At 47.2% G+C, this 21372-nt stretch overlaps 1 protein-coding gene across 1 annotated transcript in view; it reads right to left on the bottom strand.

The window, feature by feature from the left end:
- Window positions 1-21159, bottom strand: part of GCM1 (glial cells missing transcription factor 1) — a 47113-nt gene extending 25954 nt beyond the window's left edge. The window contains exons 1-3 of the mRNA XM_075598183.1: window positions 21057-21159; window positions 19275-19464; window positions 16248-16500 (exon numbers count right to left, since the gene is read on the bottom strand). Of these exons, the coding sequence (XP_075454298.1) occupies window positions 16248-16500; window positions 19275-19373 (352 nt within the window). The 5' untranslated portion in view covers window positions 19374-19464; window positions 21057-21159. The remainder of the gene's footprint in view (window positions 1-16247; window positions 16501-19274; window positions 19465-21056) is intronic.
- Window positions 21160-21372: the final 213 nt, after the last annotated feature.

Here is a 21372-nt window from a genome sequence, read left to right as displayed (position 1 = left end):
CGTCCCCAGGAAGATTACTGTGTCTATCCAGAACATGTCTCTCCATACCGTGCCGCTAGAAGTAGGACAAAGGTTGGGTAGAATTTATCCTGTGGATCCTGTAGACGACCCAGTGACCGTTCACACTGCCCGTGTGGGAGAAGAGGCCGAGGCACTACAATTCGACTTCGGAGAGTCTCCCCTTGAAGAGGCATGGAAAGAGAAGCTATGTGCTCAGTTGAGAGAGAGACGAGATGTGTTCTCTACTAGTGAGATGGACGTGGGATGCAGCAGAAGCGCTCAGCACACGATTCGTCTGAATGATGACACGCCATTTAGGGAAAGGTCGCGCCGCTTAGCTCCCAGAGATGTGGAGGATGTGCGGGGTGTCCTGAACGAGATGGAAACGGCCGGCATAGTGACCGGATCTCGGAGTCCCTATGCCTCACCGATTGTGGTGGTACGAAAGAAGAATGGGTCTGTTCGATTGTGCGTGGACTACAGAACATTGAACAGACGTACTGTGCCTGACCAATACACGCTACCCCGAATAGAGGAGATTCTCAGCGCACTGTCCGGAAGCCAGTGGTTTAGCGTGTTGGACCTTCGATCTGGGTATTACCAGGTTCCGATGAGCCCTACTGATCAAGAAAAGACGGCGTTCGTCTGTCCCCTGGGATTTTATCAGTTCACTCGGATGCCCCAAGGTATCTGTGGCGCTCCAGCCACTTTCCAACGGCTTATGGAAAAGACGATTGGAGATATGTGTCCGCGTGAGTGTTTGGTCTATCTAGACGACATAATCGTGTTCGGAGCCACCCTTGAAGAACACGAGACTAGGCTGATGAAAGTATTGGATCGCTTAGGGAAAGAAGGCCTGAAGCTCTCATTGGATAAGTGCCGCTTCTGTCGAACATCGGTCACTTATGTGGGTCATATCGTGTCCGCAGACGGAGTGGCCACCGACCCGGCCAAGGTGGAGGCGGTGGTGAATTGGCCAAGACCCGAGAATGTGCTGGAGCTGAGGTCATTTCTCGGGTTCTGTGGATATTATAGAAGATTCGTGGATGGATACTCCAAGAAGGCAGCTGTGCTGAACGATCTGCTGAAGGTCTATCCAGAGGAACCCAAGCAGAAGAGGACCCCCCCCAGGACCCCCTTCGGGGATTGGTGGACGCCGGCTTGTGAGGAAGCATTTAAGAGGCTGAAGAATAGTTTAACAGAGGCTCCCGTTCTAGCATATGCTGACCCGGAGAAGCCTTACATCCTGCACGTGGATGCCAGCCTCAACGGATTGGGAGCTGTGCTACACCAGAAGTACCCCACTGGGCTTCGTCCTGTGGCATATGCAAGTAGAAGTTTGACTCCCAGTGAAAAGAATTATCCAGTTCACAAATTGGAGTTCCTCGCCCTCAAATGGACCATATCTGACAAACTACATGATTACCTATATGGGGTTACCTTCGAGGTCCGAACAGACAACAATCCGCTGACCTATGTACAAACCACGGCCAAATTAGATGCGACCGGTCACAGATGGTTGGCCACCCTCGCCAATTACCAGTTTTCTATGAAATATAAGCCTGGACCTCTCAATATAGGAGCCGATGCTCTATCTAGGAGATCGGGACTGGGCGAGACCGCCGACGATGGCCCTTGGGAAGAAATTCCAGGACCAGGAATGAGAGCTATGTGTTCCACTGCTGCTATTGTAAACGACCGAGTGGCATTCTCCGAGCTACGAGTAGTGGATTCTTTAGGGTGTCGACCTCAAGCCCTTCCAGAAGCTTACTGCCACCCTGATGGCATGGGTCTAACACAAGACGTCATCTTCACGGTGAAGGAACTGGTACTAGCGCAGACACATGATCCTGCGGCTAAGGCTGTCCGAGAGGCCCTACACACAAATGACTCTTCACTGGTGAAACGGGCTCCTCGCGAGGATGTGAGTCTTCTCATGAGAGAATGGGATAAGTTTGAGATGAATAACGGCCTACTCTATAGGGTTGTTCAATTCCACAATCATCCTGACCGTCGACAACTATTTCTACCTCGGCGTATGCAAGGCCTCGTTTTAAGATCACTACATGATGATCATGGACATTTGGGGGTGGATAAGACCTTGGGTTTAGTGCGAGACCGGTTCTTCTGGCCTAGAATGCGGGAGTCAATTGAACAACACTGCAGAAAATGTCTACGGTGCATTCATAGGAAGACCCTTCCCACCCGTGCTGCCCCAATGGGCCATCTCAAAAGTGCTGGGCCTATGGATTTAGTTTGTATGGACTTTTTATGCATAGAGCCAGATTCAAAGGGTATAGGAAATGTGCTAGTAGTGACCGATCACTACACTCGATACGCTCAAGCCTTCCCCACGAAGGACCAGAAGGCTACCACAGTGGCTAAAGTGCTGTGGGAGAAGTATTTTGTGCATTATGGTCTGCCCAGCAGGATGCACTCTGACCAGGGACGGGATTTTGAGAGCAAGCTGATCAAAGAGTTGCTAACACTGTTGAACATTCAAAAGTCCAGGACTACTCCCTACCACCCAGAGGGAGATGCGCTCCCTGAAAGATTTAATCGGACATTGCTGGACATGCTAGGCACTCTGAAAAATTCCCAAAAAGGAGAATGGAGTAAACATGTTGAGGCCTTGGTGCATGCCTATAATTGCACTAGGCACGAGTCCACCGGATACACCCCATATTTCATGATGTTCGGGAGAGAAGCCAGACTGCCAATCGACATCCGCCTACGGGTATCTACCGACGGGATACCCAACATGGCTCATTATCGATATGTGCAGAGACTCCAGGACAGTCTGCACCGTGCCTATCAGTTAGCTGAAAGAGCCACCGCTCGACTGAATGCCAATAATAAAAGACGGTACGACCACAAAGTACGCTATAGAGCGCTCCAACCAGGAGACGCCGTTCTCCTACGCAACTTAGGGATTCCAGGCAAGCACAAGTTAGCTGATCGCTGGAGAGAGGGGCCTTTTCAAGGAGAGTCCCAAATGCCGGGCCTCCCTGTTTATCGCATACGTGACGTGAATGGCAGAGTAAAAGTCTGGCACCGAAACCACTTGTTACCTATCTCCCAACTGGGAGAAAGTGAACCCGAAACAGAAACAGTAATGAACGACAGTGAGCCTGAAGAGTCTATTGAGAATCCAGGGCCCATAGATGAGACCATTCAGGATCCTTTGGAGGGAACATCCAACAGAGACTGGTGGGCACCTCCCGAAGGCGCAACAAGTAAGGGGCCAACTGACAAAGTACCTCCATTGGAATTTTCACCAAGTAATCAATCATTAGATCCTACCACTCCGAGTTTTGTGCCTCAAAGAGACAATGTTCAGTTGCAAAGAGACTTTCCCCAAACTGGTTCACCCTCTGCCAGAGAGTCTAGGCCTCAAGCCTACGATGGTCTGTCTCAAGAGGAAGAAATGGAGACCGAGACTCGCAGGAGTCAGAGAGTGAGACGCCCTCCCACTAGAGTGGCTTATCTCAGCAGCAAGCTAAAGCCAAGCTAGCCTCAGTTATCAATATGTTTGTTGAACTGTACAATCTCGTTTAGAGTAATCGTTAAGTTGTACTTTAACACTGCATTTTTATTATATAATTTTTGTACATGTTGGAAGGTTATGTGGTTCAAGCGAGGACGTTGGAGTTCTCACCAGGGGGAGGATGTAGCCAGGTTCCCCCCTGTCATGGCTGACCCCCTCCTCCCTTTCGGCAGACGCTGTGTGCGAGGGAGTGAGGGGGGGCCGCGCGCGCGAAGGAGCGATCCCTGGTAGCTAGGGACGCGAGCGGCGAGCAGGCCGGTTGCCGGGGACACGATCGGGCCGTCGCTAAGGCCGCGATCGCGTTGCTACCGGCCCGGCGGCTCGGGAAGCAGGGCGCCGCCATGTTAGGGCTGTTGCGCATGCGCAGTGCCCCAACCCAGCGCGGGAGGACCAGATAGTTCGCGCATGCGCGAGATGAGCATGCCAGCCCCCAGGGTGCATAGGGGCAGAGACACCTGACGCCAGGGAACCAATAGGGCTGAGGGATTTGCCTGGGGAGAGATTGCTACATTTCGCGGGGTTTTGCAGCCACGCAGGCACTCAGGATCCGGACCAGCTAGGGGTAGGAGGTGGATGCAGGGGTGAGTGACCCTCTGCATTAGGCCAGCAGCCCCCAAGGTCCCAGTTAGGTCCTGAGCCATCTATTAGCTTGTGGAGTGTAGGGACAGGCCCTAGATAGGGACACTACCCCATTTATTGGTTGAATAGACAGGGACACAGTGTTGAAGCCGTGCGGCCCTGTGAGGTGGGTTCTGGGCTCAGAACACCACCCAAGACCCTGCGACAAGGAGTGACATTGTCGCGCTGGACTTTCAACCCACGCGGTGTGGAGGACCCCGTCGGATCGTGTGGATTTATATCGCGGTACCCGTGGCTGGAGCCCGGGCAGGTAACCTGCAACTCACGTGCACCAACCAGGCCTATCACCAAACATAGTGGCTGCGCAGTCACACACACACATGTACAGTGGTATTTGACTTCGAGAACACGAGACATTTGGGTGGGGGTTACTGGACACAGGGTGGGGTCACATTGTGGGTGGTTAGCGTCCGCCGTGACGCCTAGAGGTGATAGCGTCCGCCGTGACGCCTAGAGGTGATAGCGTCCGCCGTGACGCCTAAAGGTGGTAGCGTCCGCCGTGACGCATAGTGTGGTTAGCGTCCGCCGTGGCGCATAATGCTGTTATGCTGTTTTGATGTTATGCTGTTTTGATGTTATGCTGTTACGTGATTTGTGTGTTTCCATGCAGTAAAGCCCGTCCTGTTTTATATTCGGTAGTGTTGTGTGGTTGTTCCTGTGAGGGCCTCCTCCCACTCCGTTGGGATCCCTCCCAGGTGGAGGCGTTGCACCTAGAGATGTATGATAAAGATGTACCCCAGGTTCCCCAAGCGGAGGCTTAGGCTCCTGAGAGCCACACAGGTTGTACAGCAAGTAGTAGCGGCGGTAGTCATAGGGAACACCCGTTACATATGTTTCAAGTATTTATGAAGTTTAAAAAGGAAGGAAGACTATTGAATCACTCACTCATCTCTTCTCTTTCCTCAGGTAAAAACATATTCAAATTGTCTGTCTATCCTGATATCCTCCCATGCTGTGTATTTAGTTCTATTTAGGTAAAAACATATTCCAATTGTCTGTCTATCCTGATATCCTCCCATGCTGTGTATTTAGTTCTATTTAGGTAAAAACATATTCCAATTGTCTGTCTATCCTGATATCCTCCCATGCTGTGTATTTAGTTCTATTTAGGTAAAAACATATTCCAATTGTCTGTCTATCCTGATATCCTCCCAAGTATATATGTTTCAAGTATTTATGAAGTTTAAAAAGGAAGTTCAAAAAGAAGTGGAAAAGTGGACAACACCTACTGCTTCTGATTCCTGCTTTTGATCTACGTTGGAAAAGAGGATATCATCTATCCCAGAATGCACATCTCAACACTTAACTATTGCTGTGATGCCGCCTTTATTTTTTATATTTGCTGCAACCGCACTTATTTTCAAATTATGCACTTCCTTCCACCAGTCTCCTTATGTCTCTAACTCTATTCATATATCTCCATCTCTCCTTTCTTCCCCACTTCTCAGTTCACATGAACTCCTTTCTTACCTGCGTCCTCTGTCACCACACAGCTATACCTCCTGCACTAAAACACACCCCTACAAATCATCCTCACACATCCTCTTTCTATCCATGCTTCTCCTCCTTGCTTCTGGGGATATCTCTCCCAATCCTGGTCCCTGCCTTATTTCTACTTGCTCTCGTCCTCGCCTCCCACATACAACTTCTACTCCTTCTGGTGTCAACCCCTCCAACCTCATACCCATCCCCTGCCACCCTCCCTCCTCTCTCCCTTTCTCCTGTGCCCTTTGGAATGCTCGCTCCCTCTCTAACAAGTGCCTCTCTGTGCATGACTTCTTTCTCTCTCACTCCCTGCTTCTCTTTGCTATAACTGAGACCTGGCTCACTCAGTCTGACTCTGCTCTGGAAGCTGCCCTCTCTTATGGTGGCCTTTCCTTCTCCCACACTCCGCGCCTTGATGGCAGGGGTGGAGGTGTGGGGCTCCTGCTCTCCTCTCTCTGCCGTTACCGAACTATTCCTATTCCCCCCTCTCTTGCCTTTCCCTCCTTTGAGGTTCACACTGTCCAGATCTTCTCTCCTCTCCCTGTTCATGTGGCGGTCATGTATCGCCCACCTACCTCTACTCATCCCCCTTCTGCCTTTCTCTCTCACTTTGAATCCTGGCTCTCTTTCTTCCTCTCCTCAGACTCCCCTGTTCTTCTCCTTGGGGACTTCAATTGCCACATTGATGACCCCTCTCTCCCTTGGGCTTCCCGCTTTCTTTCTCTAACCTCTTCTTTTGGCCTTCAACAGTGGACTGCAGCCAGCACCCACAAGGATGGCCACTACTTAGACCTGGTTTTCACTAAAAATTTCTCTCTCTCTGATTTCTCCATTTCCCCTTTTCCTCTCTCTGACCATCACCTCATCTCATTCTCTCTATCTCGCTTCTCAACCTCCATCTACACCCCGGTTCTGCAGAAACCTGCGCTCTATTCACTTACCTGACTTTGAGTCCACGTTACACTCCTCCCTCTCCTCTCTCAGATCTGCTACAGACCCTGACAAACTGGTCAGGAACTACAACTCTGCCTTGTCCTCCTCTCTTGATCTACATGCCCCGCTTTCTCTCTGCCGCACTCGCCCTTTTAACCCTAGACCCTGGTTAAATTCCCACACGTGCATGCTGCGTTCCTCCACTCGTTCCTCTGAACGCCTCTGGAGGAAATCTCATACTCTCGCAGACTTCCTTCACTACAAATTTATGCTATCCTGTTTCAACTCTGCCCTCTCGCAAGCTAAACAAGCCTACTTTTCTTCACTAATCAACATGCACAAGTCTAACCCACGCCGACTGTTCTCTGTCTTTGATACTCTACTCAAACCACCCTCCGCTGCCTCTCCTTCCTCCATCTCCGCTCAGGACTTTGCTGACTATTTTAAGGAAAAGGTGGAATCCATACGTCAGAACATCCCCTCTGTTTCTTCCTCCCATCCTACACCTCTTCCTAACTCTCCTCCTGCCTTCCTTGACTCTTTTTCCACTGTCTCAGAGGAGGATGTGTCGCTGTTGATCGCCTCTTCTCCCTCTACCACTTGCCCTCTTGACCCCATTCCCTCCCATCTCCTAAAACCTCTTGCTCCTACTATAATCCCTACGCTCACGCACATTTTTAACTCCTCCCTCTGCTCTGGAACCTTTCCATCCTCCTTCAAACATGCAACAGTCATACCATTACTCAAAAACAGCAAGCTTGACCCTACCTGTCTTTCTAACTATCGGCCTGTCTCCCTCCTGCCTTTTGCCTCTAAACTCCTTGAACGTCTTGTATTCGCTCGCTTGCTCCATTTTCTCAACACCTATTCTCTCCTAGACCCTCTACAATCTGGCTTCCGCACTGCTCACTCCACGGAAACAGCCCTCACTAAAATAACTGACGACCTCCATGCTGCCAAAGACAGAGGTCATTACACTCTGCTCATATTACTCGACCTCTCTGCAGCATTTGACACCGTGGACCACCCTCTTCTCCTTCACATTCTCCATACTCTTGGCATTCGGAACAAAGCTCTATCCTGGATCTCATCCTACCTCTCCCATCGTACTTTCAGTGTCTCTTCTGCTAATACCTCCTCCTCCTCTATTGATCTCTCTGTGGGGGTACCCCAGGGCTCTGTCCTGGGACCTCTTCTCTTTTCTCTGTATACACTCTCTCTAGGTGACCTAATAACATCTTTTGGGTTTAATTATCACCTCTATGCTGACGACACACAAATATATTTCTCAACACCCGACCTTACACCTACTGTACAAACCAAAGTTTCTGAATGTCTCTCTGCTATATCATCCTGGATGGCCCTCCGCCGCCTTAAACTCAACATGGCCAAAACAGAGCTCCTCATACTTCCTCCCAAACCTGGCCCTACTACCTCCTTCCACATTACTGTTGGAACTACGATCATTCACCCAGTAGCCCAAGCACGCTGCCTTGGGGTCACACTCGACTCCTCTCTCACATTTGCCCCTCACATTCAAAACATTTCTAAAACCTGTCGCTTTTTCCTCCGCAATATAACAAAGATACGCCCTTTCCTCTGTTGCTCGACTGCTAAAACTCTGACTCAGGCCCTCATTCTCTCCCGTCTTGATTACTGTAACCTCCTGCTGTCCGGCCTTCCTGCCTCTCACCTGTCTCCCCTACAATCTATCCTTAACGCTGCTGCCAGAATCACTCTACTCTTTCCTAGATCTGTCTCAGCATCTCCCCTCATGAAATCCCTCTCCTGGCTTCCGATCAAATCCCGCATCTCACACTCCATTCTTCTCCTCACTTTTAAAGCTTTACACTCTTCTGCCCCTCCTTACATCTCAGCCCTAATTTCTCGTTATGCACCATCCAGACTCTTGCGTTCTTCTCAAGGATGTCTTCTTTCTACCCCCTTTGTATCTAAAGCCATCTCCCGCCTTAAACCTTTTTCATTGACTGCCCTTCACCTCTGGAATGCCCTTCCCCTCAGTACCCGACTAGCACCCTCTCTATCCACCTTTAAGACCCACCTTAAGACACACTTGCTTAAAGAAGCATATGAATAGGACTGTGGCTATTCTGAACACATGGCACATAAAGCTTGGCCCCCTGCAGATGCACTTACCAGAACTCCCTCCTACTGTCTCTGTACGTTCTCCCTACCTACCAATTAGACTGTAAGCTCCTCGGAGCAGGGACTCCTCTTCCTTAATGTCTAAAGCACTTATTCCCATGATCTGTTATTTATATTATCTGTTATTTATTGGATTACCACATGTATTACTGCTGTGAAGCGCTATGTACATTAATGGCGCTATATAAATAAAGACATACAATACAATACAATGATTAACTCTATGAGAGCTGTAAAGTCCCACAACTGCCCCATTCTAGCCCCTAGAGGGCAGCGACGGCACCACATATCCCTCCCCCCAGCGAAACACTGTCCTGTGAGCGGCCCGTGCACTAACATCTTTGTCAGACCTGTCTGACATCCACCTCCTCTTAAAGGTTTTCTTCATTAGACCTCCTGCCGAGCAATATTAGAGCCCAGCATAGTGTCCCACTCAGTCATCAGAGCTTCGAGCTCTTTGCCTAGGTCACGCCGTTGTTTCTCTGCCTTCTTGCGGCCAGCATGCTCAAACTCCAGTTCCTTTCTCAGGTCTTGAAGCTGTCCTTCTATACTTCTTCTCTGGCTCAAGGCAGCTGCCAATTCAATTCCTCTCAGGGCCTTCATCTCTTCCCGGTGCTTGCTCTGGGTTTGTGTCAGCGCATCCTTCTGATTTTGGATCTCTGTAGTTTTTGTCGCTAGGATTGCTGCTGCTTCTGTTTCCCATGCCTCTTTCTCCTGGGAGTACTGATTTTTGGTGATGGAGCAGGCTCTCTGCTTCTCCAGCTCTTTCTCCAGCTTGAGGTTGTCCTCCTTTATAGCTGTGAGCTGCTGGGACGTGTGTTCAGTTATCTGCTTCAGCTCTAGAAGCCTTTTATCCAACTTCAGTTTTTCAGATTCCAAGGTTTGGACATTTTTAGTTTTTTCATATTCCGCTTCCAGTGATGCTCGGGTAAGGCTCAGGGTGGCCTTCAGCTCATCATGTTGCTCGGCGGGGACACACTGGGTACTCAGTCGCTCCTGTAGCACTTGTTGCTTTAGTTTACCCAGCTCTGTTTTTAACGTGCAGACCTCTCGCTGAGAAACTTCTTGCTTGCCGATGAGGCGTTGAACGTCTTGTTGGGACGCCTCATAGAACCGTTTCCAGTCAACAGTCTTTTGGTCTGGCTCACTTGGATTTCTGCTTATGGCGGTATCCTTTGTCATGCCAAGGCTAGTAGTCACTCCTGTGACGATTGCGCCAAGCGCTCTGTGTTGTAGTCCATCTCTGGTCTTTTCTGATGCCACGGGGTAACCTTTCCCTGCAGCTTCTGTTGCACACGGAGGTTGTCCATTCCGCGGGGCCACATAGGAGTCCTCATCGTCCTCTTCTGAACTGCAAGAACTGTGCTGAACTGTAGAAACCCAGCGCGAACCATGCCCCACAGAAAAGTTACATTCCATTTGTTCCACGTTCCGAGGGCAAACTGCGGCCACATGTCCAAGTTCATGGCATCTGTAGCACTCTATATACCTTCCAAAACTGGGTCGGCGTTTTGTCACCAGTCTACTGGGAACAACGAGACCAGAGTCCCTCTTAGGTGCTGTGGGACTTCCTACTCCCTTACACAAGTCAGTGAGTCCTTGGGGATTCCTATTCGGTTGAACAGTCTTATCGGACCTCCTGGAGCGCAGGAAGCGAGAACCGGTGCACTCATCTGGACTTGAGCTCTTGGACATCTCTTCGGCAGTCAAGTAACATTCGACTAAAGCGACCAACTGTTCGGCATCTTTGGGGTCACCCTGGCTCACCCACTTCTGGATGGTGCGGGGGAGGCCTCTCAGGAACCGGTCTATAACGACTCTTTCGACAACTGCAGCGATGGAACATACCTCAGGATGGAGCCACTTTCTTGCAGAGTGTATAAGGTTATAGAGTTGAGAGCGGGGTGTCTTCTCTAAATCATAACGCCAGGAATGGAACCGTTGAGCCCGAACCGCGAGGGTGACCCCTAGCCGTGCCATAATCTCCGCCTTCAGGGTGTCATAGTCTTTAGCTTGCTCGGGCTCTAAGTCATAATAGGCTTGTTGTGAGTCACCCACCAGGAAGGGAGCAATTATTCCCGCCCACTCCTCAGCTGGCCACCCTTCGCGTGCTGCGGTGCGCTCGAAGATTGACAGGTACGCCTCAACGTCATCGTCCATTGTCATTTTCTGAATGAGGTGCGTTTTTACCTGGTGAGCGACCTGTGGGGCCACTCTAGGCTGGGCGGTAATTTTCTGTCCCAACGCTCGGAGATCCTGGTGTAGGCGAAGTTGCGCCTCGTTTTGCTCTTTTAGCGTCTGATGTAGGGACAGCGCCATCTGCTGTACTAACGCCGCCGTACTTTCAGTTTGTGACTTTGTCATCTGTAGTAAACCCTCATTATAGGATTTTGACATCTCCTCTTGTGTCTTTGCCAATTGCTGCAAACCCCGCATTAAAATTGCAGAATTTTCCGTTTGCTTGTACTGAAGCGAGGTGAGAAATAACTCCATTTTCCCCTTTCACTGCCTTGTGGACTGCCCGCGTTAAACTCCACCAATTGTGACGTCTCAGTCCCAGCGTCGGATCTTTTGTCCAGATCAAAGGCAGGAAACGCTGTACTTTCTAAGCAGGGGTTTATTTACAGGGTATAAGGCAGGTACAGGGTTAACTCATAACACAAAACAGAAACAAAAGACCTAACTCCTTCCAGGAGTACTGACTAATACTGCTTAGAACCTAACTAAATCGTGGGAGAACTAAACTCTTTCCCCACTTTACCCAGTGTACCTGCAGCAGGTCTCCTTTCAGTCTCTCACAGGGCTGTCTGTGTGTGCCTTCCCAGATCAGTCTACAGCAGCTTCTCTCATCCTCTCTGTATAACTCTCAACAGTGTTTGTCTGGCAGCATGGGGGGGGGGGGATCTCTGTATCACTTCCTGACTATACAGGCTAGGCTAATTAGCTCATTAACTCACAGCTGAACAGCGCTATCCAGAATGATTAACTCTATGAGATCTGTAAAGTCCCACAACTGCCCCATTCTAGCCCCTAGAGGGCAGCGACGGCACCACAATATATATATATATATATGTATATATATATATATATATATATATATATATATATATATATATATATACACAGTGTTCGACAAACCTATACATTTGCTCGCCCCGGGCGAGTGGATTTAACCCCCGGGCGAGTAAATATTGGCCCAGTCAGCACACGTTTGGTACTAGGTGGCGAGTAGATTTTTTGGTGATTTGTCAACCACTGTGTATATGTATATATATATATATATATATATATATATATAGTGATTTTTATTTAAATTACAAATTGTCGAGGCTAAATTATATGAAGAAATGCAGAAAATATTGGTCAAATGATGTTAACTGGCACACAGAATCATATTTATTCATGTATAATCATCACACACTAACTGTGCAGTTTGTTAACCAATTTCAGACTATGGGGGATCCTTCACTTCTTAAAGAACACTAATAACATATTGATGATTTCATACACTAATTCATGCAAGCATTTCAGAAACTCAAGATTCTATAATGCTGAGCCATTCCTCTGACATTCCCTAAGAATAATATGCTCTGGCAGAGTCTCATGCCTCCAGTTGTTTTCCTTCTAGTGTATCTGTGTGCAAAAATGTGTGATGGTGGCTTTATAGCAGAAAGGAGTTAATCTCGTCATATTGATCACGTGATTCATTATAGAGATTCTTGTGTATCAGAGGAACGGGCAGGGCCGTTAGGGAGGAATGGGGGAGGGTGTAACAAGAACCTCTCATGGAATTATATATTACGCAATCCATCTGGGGCAGGGGTGGCCAACTACACTCCTCAAGGGCCACCAACCGGTCAGGTTTTTGCTGAAGTAAGGATATCCGGAAAACCTGACCTGTTGGTAGCCCTTGAGAACTGGAGTTAGTCGCCCCTTATCTTTGGGATTCATTTAAAATCAAACTCACTTGTCTGACTGATCTCATTCCAGTTTAATGTGGTGTATACTGTACTTCACTCAGAGTGCAGACATGGTCACTTTAACAAGAGCAGTGAGAAGGTATTTCAGATAGCTATCTTTCTTCCTGATACAGTCTGAGAAGAGCAGTCAGAAAAACGTGTCCTGTGTTTTCCTCCAGGAAAGGGTTCTTCATTAATATCAAGTCATTTTCCAAGGGTCTGAAGTTCCACAGAAGATTAGAATAGCAATGGACAGACTAAAGGGGCCAAGAGGTTTGTATATACCGCCATATTCTGGGTTTCCATGAGCACCCTGAGGGACGGTTGTGTGGCTTTTGTCTGCAGCACATTGCCATTGTATTTATTGCATTTGTAGTGGTTATGTTTGGGCATTTGGGAATCCTGACCTTCAGGAGTGGGTAAAAATAGTGTGATTACAAAGAGGTTGCGTCTCCTTCCCCACGGTGGCTGTTTTTTATATTTATTTATTTATTTTTAAGTTTTTTTTGTGTTTTCAAACAATTGTAAATACATACAGTTATTACATGGGGGAACCGTGGAACCCAAACTGATTTGAGATAAACAGCAAAAGAAGAGAAAATAAAATGGAGGGGGGGGGGGGTAAGGGTAGGAGGGTGGGGGGGGTAAGGGTAGGAGGGTGGGGGGGGTAAGGGTAGGAGGGTGGGGGGGAGGTTGGGTACCAACCATCTTGTTCTGTTTGGCTTGGCTCCCTGGGCAGCGAGTCTCTGTGTGTCTCTCATTTCTGCTGTCTAACTCCCTTTCTTCCAGGCTCAACCCTAGGTCTCGAGCTTCTCGAACTCCTACTTATATGACCTATATTGTCTTCTAATAGGCTTCTAGCCATGGATCCCATATTTTGTGTTTAAGGAAGGCAGTGAGCCTCTCCATCAACATCACTTCGTTAATTCTATTTGTTACCATTGACCTGGATGGAGACGATGGGTTTTTCCAAGCGGCTGCTGTCAGAATATACAATATCAGGCGCTTAATAGGGTGGCTTATTTCCTCTACTGGTTTGGCCAGCAGGTATACCAGGGGGCACAGGGGGATTTCTAAGTTTTGCAGCGGGTGGGTACAGGGGGGAAGTGGGAATGGGGGAGGCAGGCGGTAGGCATGGGGCTAGGGAATGGGGCGGTTGAGTGCAAGGAGGGAGGGGGACCAGAAACATCAATTTATTTATTTGCACCATGTTGCAGGGTACATGCAACCACACGCAGGGTTTCTTGATAAGGCTTATTTATTGAGCCTTAAAAAATACAGCACACAAAAACAAAATAGCTTCTTTCCAGCACTCAAAAACAAAACAGCTCATCAAACATGTATCTTGAAAACAGACCTTAAATCAAGCTATTCTCTCTCCAGAGTTTCAGGGTATCTCCCTGCTTCAGACAGCATACAAAAAGACAGACCTTATAGCAGTAATCTACTTCCGCATTTCAGTCCTCTCTCTTGACCAGCTAGCCTGCATGTGTGTACAGCCTGGGGGTTTTAAAACACCTTGATGAGGCAGCTGGTATCAGACTAATTAAGCAGCCCTCTCACCTGAAACTTAACCTCGTCACTGCTGCACTGCAAAATTAAACATAGGTCTGCCAGGTATATGGCTGGTGACGTATATTCACCCTGTAACACACCACTTTTCACATAACTTTCCCAACTGCATTTGACACTACATTTAATGTTATTTTTACTTTTGGGCCCCTCCGAAGATCCTATAGGCTGGTTGGCCATCTTAACTTTATAACTAGAGGGGGGACGACGACTACGAAGCTCCACCCAGTTCCACTGGTATTAGGCTCAAGTCCTGCCCATGCATTTGTGCCACGCCGATTATCCACCACCCACCCCTAACCCCAAGTCGGCGCTCAGTTGGAGCCCATCTATCAGGAGTATCAAACCTAGTTATGCGTGTCTGCGGCATGTCGTCCGATGTTGTAGCTTGGATTGTTGGTTGGGCCGAGCGTCTGTACCATGCTGCCTCCACTCCTGGCTAGCAACCGGACACATGTCTCTCACCCCTCCCTCGGGTCCCATGCCTGACCTCGGACTGTCGCAGCCCCCTCCTGCATATTTGGGCATGATCGAGGGGGTCGGGGTGCAGGGCCTGGAGGAGAGAGGAGCTCAGAGTTCCGGTGCCAGCATGGAGTGAAGGGGGGGGAGGCGTCCGTCTATTTCTCTCCAGCTCTCCGGCAGAGATCAGAGCTTCGGCACCAGCGTGGAGTGGGAGGAAGCGTCCGGATCTCCAGTAGAGCTCCACAGCCCACGCACTGCTCTCCGCTGGTGCTCCTCCAACCAGACACCCAGGTCTCTCCCATCTCTCGTATGCCCAGCAACCCGCATCCTGCCCGCAGTAACCCCCCCGGCCAAGCCCTGGTCGGTCGCGGCCTCCTCCCACAGTTTTTGACATGTTCGAGGGGTCGGGTGCGGGGCACAGAGGGTGCGGGGGGGGGGGGGCAGGACACGGGGCCTGGATGGGGGGGTCAGGGCACAAGGTGCTGGAGTTGGGGCGAAGGGCATGGAGGGGGGTCGTGGCATGGGGAGGAAGCACGTTCCTATATTGATGTCCCCTCCGGAACCCACATGTTGCGCCCGATCTCCTGCAGCGCTCAGGACTCTGGCCACGCTCAGAGCTTCGGAGCCCACGTGTTTCTCTTCAAGCCGGATCTCCCTTGTTGCTCTCGCCGCCAGGCCAACAGCTCTTGGGCCCGGTGTGAGCTCTGCATTGATTTTCTGATCCCCAGGCATCTGGTTCTTATGCTTCTATTTGGACCTTTTAAATTTTATTTTTTTAATTGGACCCATCTTCTTTCATTGTGGTTCTGGTTCTTTTCTTTTGTTGAGGCCGAGATCTTCCGTAGGTCGCTGAACAGGGAGGTACGGGGGTTGGCTCCTATTCCTTGCTTGTGGGTCTTTGATGATTTGTGAGGCTAACCTCTCTGAGGCGCGGCCCACTGTGGCTGTTTAACTCAGTAATCGTCATCATCACTTGCCTCAACTCATAAAGCCTCATCGCTTCACAGCGTGTCTGCCCTACCTGTGGTATTTGCAGTGAAGAATTTCAAACGCATTTGCTGAAGGGGATTTTTTTTCACCTGAATTTCAAGTTTGCGATAAGATTTCAATGTTGTCTCAGCAGTAACTTCAAAGTCAGTTAACACTGCGAGCTCCGTGATGCCCAGACTCAGTCATCTTATATATCATAAAGGTTACGGTGCAATAGCCCTAGGAATTACCCATGTTTTAGTAATCCTTGGACTTGCAAATGTACAGTATTAACATGATTAGCTGGCAGCCCCATAGAGAATATAGGTTACCTACATCATAACATAATACATTTGGTAACTACGTAGGGGGTTATTCTATATTGTACAAATTGGCTGTACAGGACTTTTCCACAGAAAACGGCCTTAATGCCTCCGCAGTCAATATAGAATAAGGCTGTTAGTATACTAGTGAAGTGTGCAAAGGCCGGCACAGGATAATACACAGATACATACTTTGCTGCTTTTGCCGTGCTTTGTCACAAATGGCAGGCCTCAGATATGTCTTTCTCCCATCTGTGGCTGAGCAGTCATTGCTGCAGATGAGAACGCCGAGGCAGGACTTCTTCAGGATGCGAGAGTTGTGGTTGTTGGTGTTGCGCATTGCCCAGCCGCTCAGATGTCTCTGCGCGTTTCTATCAGCAGAGCTGTAAATGTGCTTCACATGTGAATCGGGCCACTCCTGGAACCAGTCCGTTTGCTTTGGGTCCTGAAAGAGGGAAGCAGAGCAAAATGGTAGCGACATTCAATAAAGAAATAGCCACGGGCAAGTGCCTTCTAGTTAGTCATTTATGTGGAGCAATGGAAGAACCTGCAATGCATGTGGAGAGTATACGATGCACATCTCTAAAAGCCCAAAGACTATAACAGGGGTTCTGAACCACAAATATACAAAATATGAAAATGATGAGTTCAACAACTGAGTAGAAGTATACTAAACATTTGATTCCAGCAGCGAGGGGGTGAATTCCAAAAAGAACAAGAGTTATAATAATATTACACCCAGGGTTCCATGGTAATATAGAAGCAGTAATAAAACATATATACTCTTTTCATTTTGCTATTTCATACGTTAATTCCATGCACTATCTCAATATACAGGGCATACCAAGGTCATGGTAGATGCAGAACTCTAAATGGGTTTTGTCAACAGTGACAGACCAGGGAGATGAAGTTTACTACACATTCATAATTAGGCAGAGATGTAAAACTCCCCACCCCCCTCCCCCATTATTGCAATATTTATATTTTTTCAGTCATATATAAACTTCTAGTAAAACAAATCACTATTATCCACATCATATGTACAGGAGGCTAAAAAGAAACCACAGCACAGTCACTCTGTATAATAACACAGAGGATAAATATTGTAGTGTTATGTCTATTCTGTAACACTGTAAACAATAACACAGAGTGTGAAGCAGGGGAACCTGGTTAAAATCGTGTATTGGCACCTAGTGACCTTGGGCAAATCACTGTATCCTCAGGCACCACAAACATAGATTGTAAGCTCATCTTGGCAAGGACTGTGTCTGTAACATTCCTGTGTGCAGTGTACTGCGCACTACACTGTCATTGTGAAGAGTTTTGTGTCCCATTGGGAATAAAGTGCTATATAAAATAAAGCTATTAAGTAGTTTATGTAAAAGCATAAAATCAGCACAATACTGCAACCCCCTCCCCCCCCCAAAAAAAACCAGTTCAAAATCTTTTCTAGTCCGATGACTGTTTCACAGGAAAAGATGTGGGGCCACTTGAAAAACAGTCTAGAGAGTGCTCTTGCACACACTGCTGCAAGGGGATTTTAATTGTAAGAAGGTCAGTGACAGCCCGAGCGCGGAACTCTTGCTGTATATAACAGTCTAGAACAGGCCTGCACAACATACGGCCCGCGGGCCGCATGCAGCCCACCCGGCCTCTCTGTGCGGCTCGCGATGAGATTTAAAAAAAAAAAAAAAAAACTTAAAAAAAAAAAAACTCTAGAGAGAGGTTTTTTTCCATGTTGATTTTAAGTGGAATTCTGCAACATTTGATGCATTTTCAGCATGACTGCTTCTGTGGGTGGTATTGATGTTATTGCAAAAGTGAAACCCAATGGATATGTGAATAGAAAATGCATTTAACAAGGCAGTGGCTGGTGCAATAGGTCAAGAATGAGATAAGTGCATGTTAAAAACAAAAAGCTTTTCTATTTATATTTTCACACAGGATACATAATAGGAATCAAGATGTAAGTATTTTAAAAATAATTTGCACACTTTTAATGTCTCCGTGCTGAACAAATGATGCGGAGGGTTCAGGAGCTCTTCATCTCTCTGTACCCCCCATGTTGGGGCTAAACAATAATAATTTCATCCTTTTTGGGAGAAAATACTGTTTGCAAATCCTAAATTCTACAGGTAAATGTTTTTATCGTCCTGTTTTTTCTTGGTAAAGTAATTAGGAAGCTATAATTAGCCAGACAGAGCAACATAAGTAGGTAATATGCTTGAATGTAACTTTTAATGCTATTTTAAATTAGTTTGAAAGCATCCTTCGATTTCTATAGCAGCTTTTAACCCACCTCCCAAGCAGTGCAAGCTATTTGCAACACTTTCCTGTTTGGGATAATTTGTTGCTAATGTTCCCAGCAGTTTGAGCTGCAAAACTGTAACAATAGTCAATATTACCTTAGTAATATCAGGATATATTGTAGCTGCTGAGTTACACTGATTGAAGGATTGATTGAAACTGAAAGGCGGCCATTATGTTAGGCACACAGTCAGGATTTTTACAGATTTATAACAGGAGCACCAAAAGATTGGCAGCTTAGGTAACAATGTACTGTATATAATACATTGTCACAAGCTTTACATATTAAAACAAGGAAAAAAGGGGGACTGTAGTGGTGTTGGTTTAACAGGATGTATATAAGTAAAACAGTAACTTTAAGGGGGATACAATCTTTCTTAAGAAGTAAATTACACTAATACGTTGTTGAAAAAACTTTTTATTGACCTGTTACATGGCTGATAACCTTTTTCCACAGAACGCAAATGAGTAAAACTTTTGCTTTAACGGTGAAAAAAACTTTCCCAGGGAATCAATTACACTGTTATTTTTTTTATTTCTGTTTCATCGTGTCCCATTAAAAGCCCAGTATTGCTGCATAACGCCCTTCGAAACTGACATCAGACAAGGGACCACGTGGTGTTCCCAATATTTACCTAACAGTACATTCAAGATCGAATGAGAAAAAGTAAAACATGGAACTGAGATCAAACATCTAGCATCATTTCTACAAAGTGTTACCCCTTAAACTCCACTGAAGCCTGCAACACATTGTCTTTGGTTAACGAACACATTGTCAGACGGAATGGCAATGCATAGAAATTCGCTGGCTACTCTGCAAGTGGTGGGGTTCGGCAAAATGTCTTTCTACACAAAGTGCCTCTCAGACAGCACAAAACAATTAACCGTTTCAATATATTATTAGTAACGTACCTGTGAAAGCTTGATGTCATTAATATCCCAGTTTATCATCTTGGTTTGAGAGGCAGGGTCCTCACGCTCCATAGCAGGATCATTGAAAGATCTTAGCATTGTGTAATATTGGGGTCTGTGCTGGAGAATCTCACCCCTGGCCAGATCTGACCACTTCCAAGCAGTTATGTCAAGGAAGCCACTTCCTAAACTTAAGCGATACAAACAAGAACATGCGAAAGCAATCTTGTCTTGCCAGAAAAACTTGTTTCATAAAATTGTTTTGCAAAGCTCAAGCAAAAGTACAGGCAAGCGCAGAAAAAATAAGGACAAACAGAAAAAAGCAAGAACTGCAGTAAGAAGAGATTGGCTTTTCTGTAACAATGACGGTAAGTACTCTGTTAGACCCAACTACTTATGGAGTAGCCTGAAACATTGTACTCTGCAATACTTTTCAGGCTTGTCCTTCCGAGAGTATTAATGAGGAGAACGAGTCAATAAAACTATCCACAGAAAAGAAATAGGTACATTCGGTGTATAATGTCATACAGTGGCACCAGAGTTTCACCAATCCAGTTCTCAAGGACCACCGGCAGTGCTGGTTTTAAGGCTATCCTCTCATTAGCCCAGGTGGCCCAATCATTTTGACTGAACAACCTGTGCTGAAGCAGGGATACACTTAAAACCTGCATTATTAGTGATCCTTCGAGGACTGGGGTTGGGAACCTCTGCAATATGATATGGGAAAGAATCATATATTCATATATCAATTTCATCTTAGCGTGATAAAAGTGACCTCAAATCCAAAGGAGCTGTCCCTTCATCACATGCTAGCTATTATTACAACTGGACGGTGTGTATTGGAGTATCACAACACATGGTTATACATACCGCAATACAGACAACAAAATACAAATACTTTTTAAGTTGCCAAACCACATATTTACCATTCTCTGTGCAAAAAAAGATGACTTGATTTCTTAACTCTTTTCTGGCTAATTTTCTTTGAGTGTTTTTCCAATAAATGTAACAGAACTTAATAATGACTATAAATTCCTGAACGATGTGACAGCATGTGCTATGGAGAGGTGTCTATTGTAAGTGACATGTAGGGAGAATGTTCTGTAACTGTAAAGGGATATTTTCCATGTATCTGGATGCAAGAAAGTTACATCAAATCTTCCCTTTTACTTGTCTGAATACACCTGATGTTACGGAAGACCTCATTTAAAGACAGCACAGACAGGCTTCTTAAACTTAGACTCACAGGACAATCCCAAAACCTCATTTAAAGAGCTGATCCATGTTGGCCTTTCGCAAAATATTAGGACTGGTAAGACTGGATCCATCATTTAGAAGATTTACAGTACATTGATGGTCCCTTCTTCCTGCAGCCCAAGCCATGTTTTCTACACTAAGATAGACAGGAGGTCCATGCAGGGCCAACAACAGAAATCTTGTGGCTCAGAACAAATTCAAGGCGTAACCCCCCTTAAGAGAGGAGGTATGGGCCTGGAGTGGAGGGGATGAGGTAGGGGCCTGGATGGGGGTGGGGGGAGAAGAAGGAGCTATGGCAGGGGAGAGAGGGAGAAGGAGGTATGGGGAGGGGGGAAATAAAATAAGCTGTAGGTAGGAGGTAGAAGGCACTATGGGGAGGAGAGAGAAGGAGCTATGGGGGGCAAGAAGGAGCTATGAGAAGGGAGAAGGAGCCATGTGGGGGAAAGGAGCTATGGAAAGGGTAGGAGCTGTGGGGGGGGGACAGAGGGGAAGCCAAGAGGAGGGCACTGGACCATGTGGGTCTACCTGCAGCCGAGGAACTGCCCTGTTGAAGGACCAGCTGCCCAGGAACTGAAGGGAGAGGCGTGCCAACCCAGGAACAGAAGGGAGAGACGGGCCCGTCCCGGTTGCTGACATTATTACAGGAAGTTAGACCTAACTTCCTGTCCAGGACAAGCGGGTCCCGCAGAGCTGCCAGACAAGGGACACTTGTCCCAGGGGCCCTAGCTCTATGTATCAAGTCCTAAAAAGTAGCATTGAAACATTTTTGTGACAGGCAGCGCCTATGTAATAATCCACATTGTCACAGGTATGCAGAATGTATTAAGAAATGTACAACTTT

This window comes from Ascaphus truei, chromosome 4 (genome assembly GCF_040206685.1).
Source record: "Ascaphus truei isolate aAscTru1 chromosome 4, aAscTru1.hap1, whole genome shotgun sequence".
Lineage (NCBI taxonomy): Eukaryota > Metazoa > Chordata > Amphibia > Anura > Ascaphidae > Ascaphus > Ascaphus truei.
The sequence above is the reverse complement of the archived record's forward strand: the minus strand, read 5'-3'. Positions and strand labels throughout refer to the sequence as shown.